The sequence below is a fragment of the Typopeltis vanoorti genome, chromosome 13 (assembly GCF_054136105.1).
Source record: "Typopeltis vanoorti isolate ZY-2024b chromosome 13, IOZ_Tvanoo_1.0, whole genome shotgun sequence".
NCBI classification, from domain to species: Eukaryota; Metazoa; Arthropoda; class Arachnida; order Uropygi; family Thelyphonidae; genus Typopeltis; species Typopeltis vanoorti.
This window is the reverse complement of record NC_143561.1, coordinates 61,428,219-61,442,040: the sequence shown is the minus strand read 5'-3', so window position 1 is coordinate 61,442,040 and position 13,822 is coordinate 61,428,219. Positions and strand designations below refer to the sequence as shown.

Genomic DNA, 13,822 nt, shown 5'->3' with positions numbered 1-13,822 from the left:
AACTACTGATGACACACAAACTGGCCTATAATTAGACACTTCCAGTCTGCTACCGCCCTTATGCAATGGCACTATCTTACTTTCTTTCCATTCCATGGGCACCTTTCCCATAGCCAGACTTTCATTGAATAGCCAGGTCAGAGGAGCTGTCAGTTCTTTAGCACATTCTCTCAAAACTCGTGGTGAAATACCATCCAGTCCCACGGCTTTACTGACATCCATAGAACTCAATATTTGGAACACACTCTCCTCCTGCACTTCTAAACCTCGAACCTGCCCTATCCCTCTAGTATTAAAATTTACTCCTCCAGGATGAAATACTCCAATAAAGTGTTCGTTGAACAATTCCACTATGTCCTCTGCATCAGTCACTCTATTCCCATTTTTATCTCACAATGTTAAAGAAAAAGTTAAAGAATTCTCTAGGATTTTCTTTGGATCTTAGGGCCAATACCTTCTCATATTCCAATTTTGCCATCCTTACTATACTAGTCACTCTCCTGGCCTGCGTCTTACATTCTTCATGCATCTTCTCTTCACCTGTCTCCTTATATCTCTTCCATAGCCTCTTTTTCACATGCAGTTCCTGTTTAATATTGTTTCTCAACCACTTTACAGCAAATTGTGTTCTCTCCTTCACTTGTAGAATACAGCTTATTACACATTGCTGCTAACAAATATTCCTTCACAATTTCCCAAGTAATAATGATATCCCGGCCTTCCAATTCCTCCCTCCACAAAACTTCTCAAAGTTGACATCTAAGACTATTATAATCACCTGCTTTATAATTCCACATACGTTCCTGTCTCTTTGATACTCCTGCATGTCTATTCATCTTTCAAGTCTAAACCACATGGTCACTCTCTGCAAATGGTGGGACAGATGTCATCTCCGTTATTATCAACTCTTCTGATGCTATGACCAAATCCACAATTCTTGAACCTCTTGTTCCCTCTATTACATGCTGTCTAAGACATTTTAATTACAAAAAAATTCTAATAATAAAAATGTATTATTTTCAACATCACACAACAATTTTATTCTAAACAGCATTATGGTTAACTATAGGTATTATATAACATTAATTAACATCTTAGTTTGAATGTGAACTTTTTATATATATGTTGACTTACAGGTGGTCCAGGAGGGCCCTCTCTTCCTCTTTCTCCTCTTGGGCCAGGAGGTCCCTGAAAGATATATAACAGTTTGTATTTACTTAATACTTTTTTTGTACATTTTTTAATGGATCCATGTGTTTAAGAGAGAGTGAGAGAGAGAGAGAGAGAGAGAGAGAGAGAAATAAATTACAAATTCTTCCTTCACTTTCATCAAACACATTATGGTGTCCGTGGGCAGATTTACACCATTGTCTAATCAATGGATAAAACTTCTTTGTAGCTACTAAGATCCAAGTATTTTTAAAACAGTTTTTATCCATATCTTCCTAAAACTGCAGCTCTCTTATTTTGATTCCTGAAAATTAATTTAATCGTATTATAATGTAACTCCAAAGAAATAAATTGTCTTCTTTTCATTAAAATTAACATCTATAAATTAAAAATATCAAAAAATTATATACTTGGTTTAATCCTTTATCCGAGTGTAAGTAAACAAAGTTTGCGCCTAAGTATTTTCAGGACTGGGGCAACTCGTATATAGAAGCTAATGACTTCACATCACTTGCCTTAGTATCCCATAATGCAAAGCACATATCCTTATGGACATTTATAATGCTATGCATTATGGGATACTTACGGAAAGGGTCACTACCCAGACTGGTTTTGACCTTTTCGTTCTCCTAATACTATTGCACTCTTGCAATAGTATTAGGAGAAAGAAAAGACAGATAGATAGCATGAGAGATAGAGAAATGGCCTCAATACTTTTATATCATCATATAGCCAAAGGCAATCAGTTTTCCTTTTTCACCAATCTCATATAAATGAACAACCAAAAGTCTAATGGAAACTAAAGGGCAAAGATGACTGATACTCAGGTGGTTAGCCCCCATCCGGGTTAACTGCCCTTGAGTTGGCCTTCTCTGCCTGGGATTGCTCTCCAGTCATTCCTGCAATTGACTATAAGACCACATTGCATTAAGAAGATGGAACTATTTAAACAACCTCTCATAGTAAGAATAGACAGAATTTTATCCCTCCCCCCCGGTGAATATTGCATAATGTGGGTGGTCTACACCATCTAGTCATAAATTTCATATATCCTAGAATGCTCCTTTCTAAATATAAAATCGTCTGAATGAATAATAAAATTTCCACAATACAATATTATAAAGCATTTGGATGTCAAATTGCTGATTTTCAAATCTGTGTTTCTTTCTAACCTTCCATAAATGGTATTTTAATTCATTAATTATAAAGATCAAAATTCTCTTCCCATTGCTGATAGGTGGTGGGTATTGCAAATCTCAACAGTGGGAGCCTGACCCTGAGGTGATGCTAAGATTGAAGTAATACAGAAGTCATATTTTCTTATACAAGTAGCCAAATTATTCACACCTTATTATTAAAATACTCTGCATTAGAGATAATTGTTGGAAGTTTTCCCACTTGGTTATACTATAAATTAAAGATACCAAGAAATTATATATTGAAATTATATACTTGCTTAAACTTGGATAAAGGATTAAACCAAGTATATAATTTCTTGGTATCTTTAAGTTATAGTATAATCAAGTGGAAAAAATTCCACTACTACTTCTTCCTTTATGTATAGGCCTAGTGGCCTGTTACAGTCCCATCCATTGCTCAGGATGGGTTGAGTACTCCCCTCCCCCCCCCCTTAACAAGGAGCTCACAATGAATTATTGCAGAGGGTTTGTCACTCATCTGTTACATCCCATAAGGGCATAATTATGACTGTAATCCGTGTGTGTTCACAAGGCCGGTTTGCCTGTTCTGAAGGATGAAAAACCCAAAAAAAACACACCTACTATTTATTATTATTATTATTATGATATGGATATCTCCACAGAGTCAAAAGGTTCACTGCAGGAGATTCATACTAACAATTAATCACACAATACATTACACACCTGTCACAGGCAATCTAATCCACTCATTCACCACTCTCCAACCAAAAAATCTAGTCCACACACACACATTCTTACTAATCAAACTTCCAGGAGTGACTCCTTGTTCTTTCCCTATTCATCATGTATTGAAAAAAAAAATTTCTTGTGAATATTAAAGAATTCTTTTAGTAACTCATAAGTTTCTATTATATCCCTTTCCTTCTGTCTGTTAATGAAACTCTGCAGCCCACAACCTTCAACCTATCCTCATTGGAGAAATCCACAGATCAGCTTGGCCACTCATCTCTGAATCTCCTCTACCATCTCCTGATCTGAAACCCAGGTGATCAAATCTGTGCAGATTAGCAGTTAAGACATGGCTGAATCATAGCCTTATAAAGAGAAATAATAATCACCCTATATTTACTTGTCAAAGTATTCATCAACATTCAATTTAACCTTTGAGCTATTTTGCTAACTTTTCCAACATGTCCTCTGAACTTCAAATCTCTGTTACACCACCATCCCCAAATCTCTAACCTTGTTAATTTCCTGCAATCCAGTACCATTAATATGATGCAAAATATGTAATATTTTCATCCTGAAGAGAATTACCTCACATTTTGGAACATTAAATTGACAACCACTGTCCTCTGCCCACTCCGCCAATTATTTAAATCATCTTACATACACATCAATTATGCCCTCCTTTTGCAATGACATCAAACAACAGAATACCCCCCTTTCAATCTTTCCCTATATCATTAATTGCATGTCTTTCTCTCTTTCATAAGATAAGTGATACACTTATCTTATGAAAGAGAGAAAGACATGCAACATAAAATAACCAATTATATAGGAATAACAAAAACTATCAATCAGATCTTCTTCTTCAGCTTATCCCATATAAGTAGGGTCATTGTTTTTAATGACACTCTCCCACATCCTCCAGTCTTAAGATATAACTACATCGAAGTTTCTCATTCTCAGGTCCTCTTCCACTAGCTCCCTACATCTCTTCTTTGGCCTCCTGTGCTTCCTCCTCCCCCTGCACATCCATCTGCATGACCTTTCTTCCCACATAACTCATCCTCCCTCCTCGTCACCAAACCATCTCAATCTTGCCTCCTGTATCTTCACTCCTAAGTTCGTAACTTTTGCCATTCCCCTTACATAGTCATTTCTCAGATGATCCTTTCTGATCATACCACACATCCACCTAAGCATTCTCATCTCTGCTACCTCCATCCTGCTGATGTTATTTTTCCTGAGGGCCACAGTTTCCAAAACATACGGTCATAGCTGGTCTCACCACTGTCCTGTAGATTTTTCCCTTTAGTTTGACCGGCACCATCTTATCAGATAGCACTCCAGCCGTCTCTCTCTCTCCAGTTCCTCCATCCAGCTTGTATCTTGCATTCTACTTCCTTCTCAGCCTCTCCATCCTCTTTCACTGTGTTGAACCTAAGGATGGCGCTAACCTTTCTGATGACATTTCCTTCCAGTCCTAGCTCTGTCTCTTGGCTGCCATCCACTTTACAACACATGTACTCTGTCTTACTTCTGCTCAGCTTCATACCTCTCTCTCTCTCTCTCTCTCTTCCAGCACTTTCCACCATCTTTCCAGCTTACTTGTCATTTCCTCTCTTGATTCTGCACACAGCATGATGTCATCCACATACAACACTATCCAAGGCATGTCTTCTCTCACCTCTTCTGTCACAATATCAAACAGAATGGACTTAATGCTGACCCTTGATGCAAACTAACATATACTTGAAAACTTTCTGTCTCCCCCCAGGCAGGTCCAAACTCTTGTCTTCACATTTCTGTACATCTCCTGCACCAGCCTGGCATATTTCTCCAGCACCTTCTTTTCTCTCGGACACCTCCAGACTTCTTGCTTTGGCACTCTATCATATGGTTTCTCCAGATCAATAATGCAATATGGCTGGCCTGGTTGGCAGAGTGGTTAGCGTATCTGCTCTCCAGCCAAAATGCTGTGGGTTCGAATCCCACCGTGGGCATGGATGTTTGTGATTGTCTGTCAAAATACTAGTGGTGGTAGTCAGCAGTAGATGGAATTAGTGTAGACAATGAAGGTGGTTGCAGTTGGTGGAGTGGTGGAGATGGAGAGTTATAGAGTAGGTGCCCTTCCTCGATGAGTCTTTGGACTCCCTGGAGGTGTTACGTAATAATAATAATAATAATAATAAACACCAGATGTAGCTTCCATTGTTTCTCTTGAAACTTTTCCATCATCTGCCATAACCTAAAGATGGTATCCGTCATTGATCGACCAGGCATGAAACCCAAACTGCTCCTTTGCAATCTCCACCTCCTCTCTCAGTCTCCCATCAAGAACCCTTTCTAGTATTTTCATTGTGTGGGACAACAACTTTATTCCTCTATAATTCTTACAGTCTTGTGCATCCCCTTTGCCCTTGTAAATAGGGACAAGAGTACTTTCCCTTCCACTCGTCAGGCATTTTTTCTTGTTGGCAAACTTTTATGAACAGATCCTACAGCAAATCAATGCCCTCTTCCCCCAGTGCCTTCCATGTTTCCACAGGGATCCTGTCAGGGGCCCACTGATTTTCTATTCTTCAACCTCTCTCAACCTACCCTCCATCACTTCCACTCTACTGATGTTCTGCACCATCCCCCTTATAAGGCTGCCCATCTTCTCTGTGAGTCCTTGCATTTTCCTCATTCAAAAGCCCTTCAAAGTATATTCTCCATCTGTTTCTTACATCCACATCCCTCCTTAATACTCTTCCTTCAGAGTCTGTGATCTGCCTCACATGTAAGATGTCCTTTGATGTCTTATTTCTACATTTTGCCAGTCAATAAATTTTTCTCTGTCCTTCCTTTGTTTCTAATTGATCGTAAGATCTTGATATGCCATTGCCTTTGCCTGCGCAACAATTCTCTTGGCTTCTCACTTTCTCTCTCTGTCCTCTTCCACTCTTAACTCATCCCACTTCTTCTTTGCCTTCACTGCTTCTTGACAATTATTATTCCACCACCAACCCTTCTTCTGCTCTCTAATCTTTTCCTGATGTTTCACCAAGCACCTCGATTGCACAGCTCAGAACTGCTTTTGAATTATGTCTCCACCAATCTTGTATGCTTTCTAGACCATCCAAAATCCTATCTAACACTCTCTCTTTAAAAAGGTTCCTCACACTCACTTCTTTTAAGTGAAACCACTTAATTGTTTGCATCCCATGGCTTCCAAAGGTTCTTATCTTCAACCTTATTTTAAAGTCTGTGCACAGCAGCCAGTGTTGCTGCACTATGTTTAGTCAATCTGTGCACTGTTGTTGCCACTTCTAAATGTTATCAAATGTTCTTCCCTCTTGCAGAAAAACGAGTTCAAAATTGCATCAGATGCTACTGCAAAGTCCACAACCCTCTCTCCTTCCTGGTTCATTGTTCCCTCTCAGTGGTTGCCATGCACCCTTTCACAGTCCCTATTCTGTCTTCTTATGTGTCCATTCAAGTCTCCTCTGAGTTTTCTTCCAATTCTCTCATTTCTTCATCTAACACATTCCAGAACTCATCTTTCTCCTCTACTGTATAGCCAACTTGTGGGGCATATGCACATGAGACGACCACTTGTTCGACAATTCCGACACCATTTCTTCCCTCTTTATTCACTCCAGAGTTGAACAATTTATACCTGTCTCACAGTTTCTTTGCCTTTTTCCCCTTTTGACCTTGTTTCCTGCACACATAAAATGTCCAACTTCCTTTTCCTCATCATGTCTGCCACCTCCAATCAGATATTCAATCCATAAGCAAGAAAATAAGAATAAGAATAAGCAAGAAAACAAGAATAAGAATCCATAACTCAATAGTAAGACTTACCCTAACATATGGTTCAGAAGCCTGGACCATAACTCAAGCAGATAGAAAAAGAACTGATAAGCTCTGAAATGAGATTCATGTGCAAAATAGTTGGATATGATACACTAGAATTCAAAAGAAATAGCAATATCTTAAAGGAACTTGAGGTAATATCTGTTTTAGACTGCATCGATCTTTATAGAGTGAGATGGAGACAACATACAGAAAGAATGATTGAAGGAAGACTCCCCAGAGAGATACAGAGATATCGATCCGATCTCAAGGAAGAAGGATGACCTTTAAAAAAAGATGGAAAGAGACCATAGCAGGCCACTAGACCTATTACTGGAAAGGAAGAAGAAGAAGAAGATTAAAGAGTAATGGTTCTAGTACAGAGTCCCAAGGCACTCCACTAATTCTCCAAGGCACCCTCATTCTCCTAGATTCCACTCCATCACATACTACTCTCTGATATCTGTCTGTCAGCCACCCTTCTATCCATGCCATTAGATGCATATCCATTCCCATTTGCTCCAACTTATATAATAATTTTCTATGTGATATTCTGTCAATTGCCTTTGCAAACTCCAGCAGTATCATGATGTAACCATTTCCTTTATCCAATTCCATTGTCACTTTATTATAAACTATGAATAAATTACTAAGGCAGGACTTAAAAGCTGTGCTGCCCACCACAGAATATCATTTTCATCCACTATTCCTGAATTTTACCTTTAAACAGCTGCCCACCATAGAATATCATTTTCCTCCACTATTCCTGAATTTTACCTTTAAACAGCTGCCCACCATAGAATATCATTTTCCTCCACTATTCCTGAATTTTACCTTTAAACAGCTTTTCCAATACTTTAGCCATCATTCTTGAGATATTAATTAGTCTATAATTTGCTACTTCTGTCTTGAAGCTGCCTTTATATAATGGAAATATCTTACCCTCTTTCCATTCCCTTGGAACCTTGCCACAACTGAGACTTAGATTCCACAACTTCATCAGAGGCACTAGCAGTGTTCTTGCACATTCTTGTAGCACATGGATGGGCCAACATGCAATCCAGTCATACTACCATATTCATATTGATAATTTTCAATATGCCCATTACTACCAGTTCATCTACCTCAATTCTCACATCAGTTTCTGTCACGTCACTTACTGCAAAGTGGTACACCTGGATGATATTTCTTTGGAAAGCAATCACCTAGTATTTCAATTATTTTTTCTGCTTCTGTCACTTTCCTACCATCAGCACTGAATAAAGTTACCCTTCCATAATCATTCTTTCTCTTTACTTGCTACATAGTGCAGATGGTAAGAAAGTGAATGTTGCCTGTTTAGCTAATTTTCTCTCATAATTTGATTTAGCCTTCCCTACCATACTAGTCACTGCTTCTTCTTGCCTGTGCTGTGTATTTTTCATGAGCATGCTAATCACTTTTTTGCTTATATTCTCTCTACAATCTTTTCCTCTTTTTTCCTTTTTTTTGTATGTGTGTGTGTGTACAGCTCCTGCTTTATATCACTACTCATCCATTTAACCCCTACCTCAGTTTATCCACCTTACCACCAAAAGGTGTCACACTATAATAAGATGCAACACCTTTTGGCTACTTGTATATGAAAATATGACTTCTGCATTACTTCAACCTTGGTATCACCTATTAGTGGGAGTCTGGTTCCCACTAATGAGAAATAAAGGTCAAAACTGGTCTGGGTAGTGACCTGTCCCATAATTCATAGCATTATATTGCTGTAAGGCAATACATGTCTGTAAGGATATGTGCTTTGCATTTTGGGATACTAAGGCAAGAAAATACTTAAGGTGCAAACTTTGTTTGCTTACACTTGGATAAAGGATTAAACAGAATATAATTTCTTAGCATGCTTAATTTATAATGTAAATGTATCTTTTACATTTTTCATGATACAGTGATCTCTCAATTATCTACTCTTCAAATAAGCAAAAATAGGTTAGTTTGTCATCTTACTCCTGAAATAGAAGTGAAATGAACAAGCAATCTAACTATATATTCAGTAAACCATATGCTATATAACTAAACATGCAGTTAAGCACATCTCCTTCTTTAACTTTTTTAATATTTAGTAAATCAATTTCCCAATTTCCCAATGGATAAATGAGAGGTCACAATACAAAAAACCAGAAAAATAATTATAACACTGGAGGAAAACTTACATAAAATACTTTATTAGCATAGAATTTTCATCTAAGTATCATAGGCATTGTCAGTAGAAGATCAAAATGGCAACTGAACATTAACAGACAATTGTAAAAAGTGCCACCAAGTAGCTAATGTAAGATAACTAAAAAGGTTGGTAAATTTCCTAACTTATTAAAAAAATTTATATGTATTTAGATAAAAGAAAGTTAGGAAAGATTAGCTGATTTAAAAAGTACTATCTCCCACAAAGGGGATAGATGTAGACAATTGGATCTGTTTAAGTTAGGAGAGTGAAGTTAAGTTTCACACATTTCTTTATAAAGCTGTTTATGAGGAACCCACTTTTATGAACTCTTGTGTTGTTCAAATGAACTCTATGTCTAGTGTTGAATAGCATGCTCTGCAGGTCCAGACTGTAAAAGCTCATTTAATCTTCTTCTTCTTTCTTTCACTACACATTATTCCCGCTTCCTAAGCAGGGTCCGCATGTTACTTAGATGCAACTACTTGTAAGTACCACTCCCAACCAACCTGTCACCTAGTCTGCCACTAGCAGGGATATATTTTTGACTGCAGAAGCGTATGTTCACGGGGCCAGTTTGCCTGCTTGCAGGATTAAAAACGCCAGATAAACTGGTGGAAAAAACCCTACTGCCCGCAACCAAGACCGGCTAACTTGGCTATGCCTGAGGAAGATCCTCAAGTTCCTCACATCTTCAATGGGAAATCAAACCTGGAACATTCCTTCCCCAGGCATATGGTTGTGAAGCACAAAGCCACAAGACTAACTGTGCGGACTGTAAAAGCTCATTTAATATAAGACCTATATTCTTGTAGCCAAATAAAAGCAGATCTTCCTGTTTGTCCAAAATAAGATAACCCACAGGAATCTGGTAGATGCCTGGATAATTGAAAGGTGGAAGCTTGTCCTTAAGAGAAGTGAGAAAGGTGGAGGTTTTATGATGGAGAAAACGGCAACAAAAATATTCAGAGGTTTTAAAACTTTTGCTATGCATTCACTAATGTCTTGCACATAAGGAATAGAAATATGAGTATTTCTTCTCTATTTAAAGAGGTAGAGATACCCTATTAAAAGTTTGATGAAAGAATCCTTAAAACCATTACATAAAAAAGGTGGCATTAATATGTTGTAATTCTTTCTTTATTTTGTTCATCTAAATAAATAAAGTATTTATCTAATAAAGTATTTTATATGAATGTTCCTCCAGTGTCATAATTATTTCAAATATGCTAATTCACAGTATTTCATTATTGAAACAAAAAGCAGAAAAAGAAATAGCACATTACCATAGGACCAGAAATGCCCATTTTTCCAGCTGAACCTTGAGATCCCTGCAATGAATTCATAAATATTATTATGATATACAGAAAGAATAAAAATGTAAATATTACAAAAATTATTCCAAAAAAATTAATATATTGCTTGAAGGAAATTACATTCGTGTGGCTCCAAGATTAACAGTAATAGAAGAAAGGCTTAACATATGTGGTCTTGATCACATTTAATCTACTTTCATGGCTTCAAATTAAATGTTTACCTAACTAATTAAATTGTGTGATTAAAGAGAACATTTTCTAAAAAAAAAAAAAAGATACCTGAAATTCATCCCCAGTGGAAAGATGATGAATCATCTGATGTACTTCTTGAGTTGTTTACATGAGAGATTTTATATTTAAAGGAGTATTCAATACCAAACACAGCAATGAGGCAAAGATCAAGTATCAAGTTCAGAAAATGGATATGTAAACCAGTACATTTATAAGGATATATGGAAAAGCAAAAATATAGAACAGTAAACCAACACAGAAAGAACTCTGTGGTAAGAAATAAAGAATTTCTATCTCTGCAGTTTACTGTTTTATATTTTTTCTTTTCCACATTTCCATATAAATGTGCTGATTTGCATGATTTTCAGTCTCATTGCTGCATTCCATATTGAATATATGTTAAAACATAAAACATTTCTAATTAACAACTCAAGAAGTGTATCAGACAGTTCATACACACACACACACACATGCTATGTTCTGATATACATCATGAATTCTCAACTGTGTGAAATAAGTGGAGTAGATAGAAAACATGACTGATTTCACCAATATATTTCACTATACATTAAAGCATTAACATATTAATGTTTGAAGCCATTCTGTGTATCTCTTCATTCTTGGGCATGCACACGTATTCAAGATCTCACGAATGCCAAAGTTAGATAGCAGCGCAATGACAGTTTGAGAGATTATAGCAGAGGTTACTGTTGAGATGTACTGGATGGAGGATGATTTCTTTAGATTCTACAAATAAGTGGGGTAGATAAAAAAGATGACTGATTTCACCAATATATTTCACTATACATTAAAGCATTAACGTATTAATGTTTGAAGCCATTCTGTGTATCTCTTCATTGTTGGGAGTGCACACACATTCAAGGTCTCGTGAAAGCCAAAGTTGGATAGCAGTGCAACGACAGTCTGAGAGATTATAGCAGAGGTTATTGTTGAGAGGTACTGGATGGAGGATGATTTCTTTAGATTCTACAATTCTTCTTTCCAGTTCATCATAGCATCGAAAGACTTTCTGATTTGTCCCACATGATAGAGTTTTCATCATTAGCATCAGCAAAATTCAGGATTTGACAGATCATTTGCTCTAGTTCTGCCATATGTGACATCTCTTTTATGTCTCTCTAAACATAATTCTGTGGATTTTTCAGTCTGGTGACAATCATTGTAAAGAAAGAAAAAGGTAGAGTATGAAAGGAGATTGGCTGGTCAGGCTAAGGATAAATCAAAGGAATTATTTTGCTATATGGCATTTAAGAGGAAGAATAATTATGGCAGGTTGACAGTGCTGGATAGTCATGGTATCAGAGTAACCGCTGCAAAGGATATGGTGGAATTATTGAATGCGCACTTCATCAGTGTATATCATGCTAATGTAAATGATGCTGTGTAATATGCAGAAGACAGGCAAGTATTAGAAGAACTCTAAGCGAAAGAATCAGAGTCGTATCAGGTGTTGATTGAGTGAGATGTTAATAACACTGTAGGAATGGATGACATATGACCATACATTTTTAAGGAATGTGCACAACAGTTAGCTATGCCCTTGACATGGTTATGTAATCAAAGTCTTGCAGTGGGTATGGTTCCTAAGGAGTGTAAAAAAGGCAAATGGTATACCACTCCACAAGCATGGTTCTATGATGCAAATTTCCAATTATAGACCAGTCTGTATAATTGCAGTTGTAATCAAGGTGTAGGAGAGATTGATTAGGAAATACATGATTCAGTTGATGGACATAGGATTCTTTATGACAGTCAGCATAGATCTGTAAAAGGTAGGTCTTGTTTTAGCAATTCACGAGGGTGGTCTGCAAAGTTCTCGGCTTCGACCATAGATGGAAACACTACTAGTAACAGTTTTTTTTTTTTTTTCTAAGTTGGTACATCTGTCATAAGCATACATGTTAAATTGCAAGTCATTCTATCAAGTAGTTTGTTTTATAGAGCTGTCTGAAGCAAAAGTGTTGTCTGTATCCCTTGAAATGGATAAAATTGAGTATCATATGGTTATAAAATTCTTTGGTAAAAGAAGGTTAACAACAAAAAAAATTCATTCAAAGTTCATAAAAGCTTATAGGCACTCTTCTCCTTCGTTGTCAACAATTAAGAAATGGGCTGCCGAGTTTAAATGTGGCCATACCAGCCTTAAAGATGATCCCCATTCAAAAAAGTGTAACAACACCAGAAATCATTGATCAAGTGCACGATACGGTAGAAAGTGAATGAAATTGCTGAGACTATAGGCATTTCAAAAGAATGTGCAGGATAAATTTTGCATGAAGAATTCTATATGAAAAAGTTTTGTGCAAGATGGGTGCCGCGCTTGCTCACAGTAGATCAAAAACATACTCGCATGAAAATCTCTGAACAGTGCTTGGAGCATTTTAACAAAAATAAAACTGATTTTGTGTGTCAATTTATTACTATGGATGATACTTGGATTCACCATTATACACCAGAATCCAAACAGCAGCTAAAAACGTGGACAGAAGCCGGTTGTTCAGCGGCATGACGTTTCCATCAGCAAGAAAAGTCATGGCATCGGTGTTTTGGGATGCTAAAGGCATTTTTTGTTTATTAATTATCTTGAAATGGGTAAAACAATAACTGGGGAATATTATTCTGATCTTTTAACCAGACTAGATGAAAAAATTCGTGAGAAAAGACCCGGTTTGCAGAAGAAAAAATCATCGCTAATCAGGACAATGCACCTGCCCACAAAAGTGTTTTGGAAATGGGAAAATTAAGGGATCTGCACTATGATTGGAAAAAAAAAAACTTCCAACATCTTTCTCTAAATCGAGAGTAATTTAATAATAAGGTGAGACACCTTTTGGCAACTTGTATAGGTAAATATAACTTCTCCATTACTTCTACCTTAGTATCATCACCTCTGGGTCTGGCTCCCACTGACGAGACCTCAATAAAGGTCGAAACTGGTCTGGGTAGTGGCCCTTCCCTTAATGCATAGCATTATACATGTCCACAAGGAGATGTGCTTTGTATTATCGGAGATACTAAGACAAGTAGTGATGAGAGCTTGATCCACCTTTACCACAAGTTGCCTCAGTCCTGAAGATACTTCAGGCACAAACTTTGTTTGCTTACACTTGAATAAAGGATTAAACTAAATTTATTATAGTTAACCAAGTGGG

The 13,822-nt window shown here is 37.0% G+C and overlaps 1 protein-coding gene across 1 annotated transcript in view; it reads right to left on the bottom strand.

Annotated features, from left to right (window-relative positions):
• LOC150100214 (uncharacterized) overlaps positions 1-13,822 on the bottom strand; it is an 850,396-nt gene that overhangs the window by 559,800 nt on the left and 276,774 nt on the right. Inside the window, exons 14-15 of the mRNA XM_090402345.1 lie at positions 10,389-10,433; positions 1,135-1,188 (exon numbers count right to left, since the gene is read on the bottom strand). Coding sequence (XP_090258471.1) covers positions 1,135-1,188; positions 10,389-10,433 — 99 coding nt within the window. The remainder of the gene's footprint in view (positions 1-1,134; positions 1,189-10,388; positions 10,434-13,822) is intronic.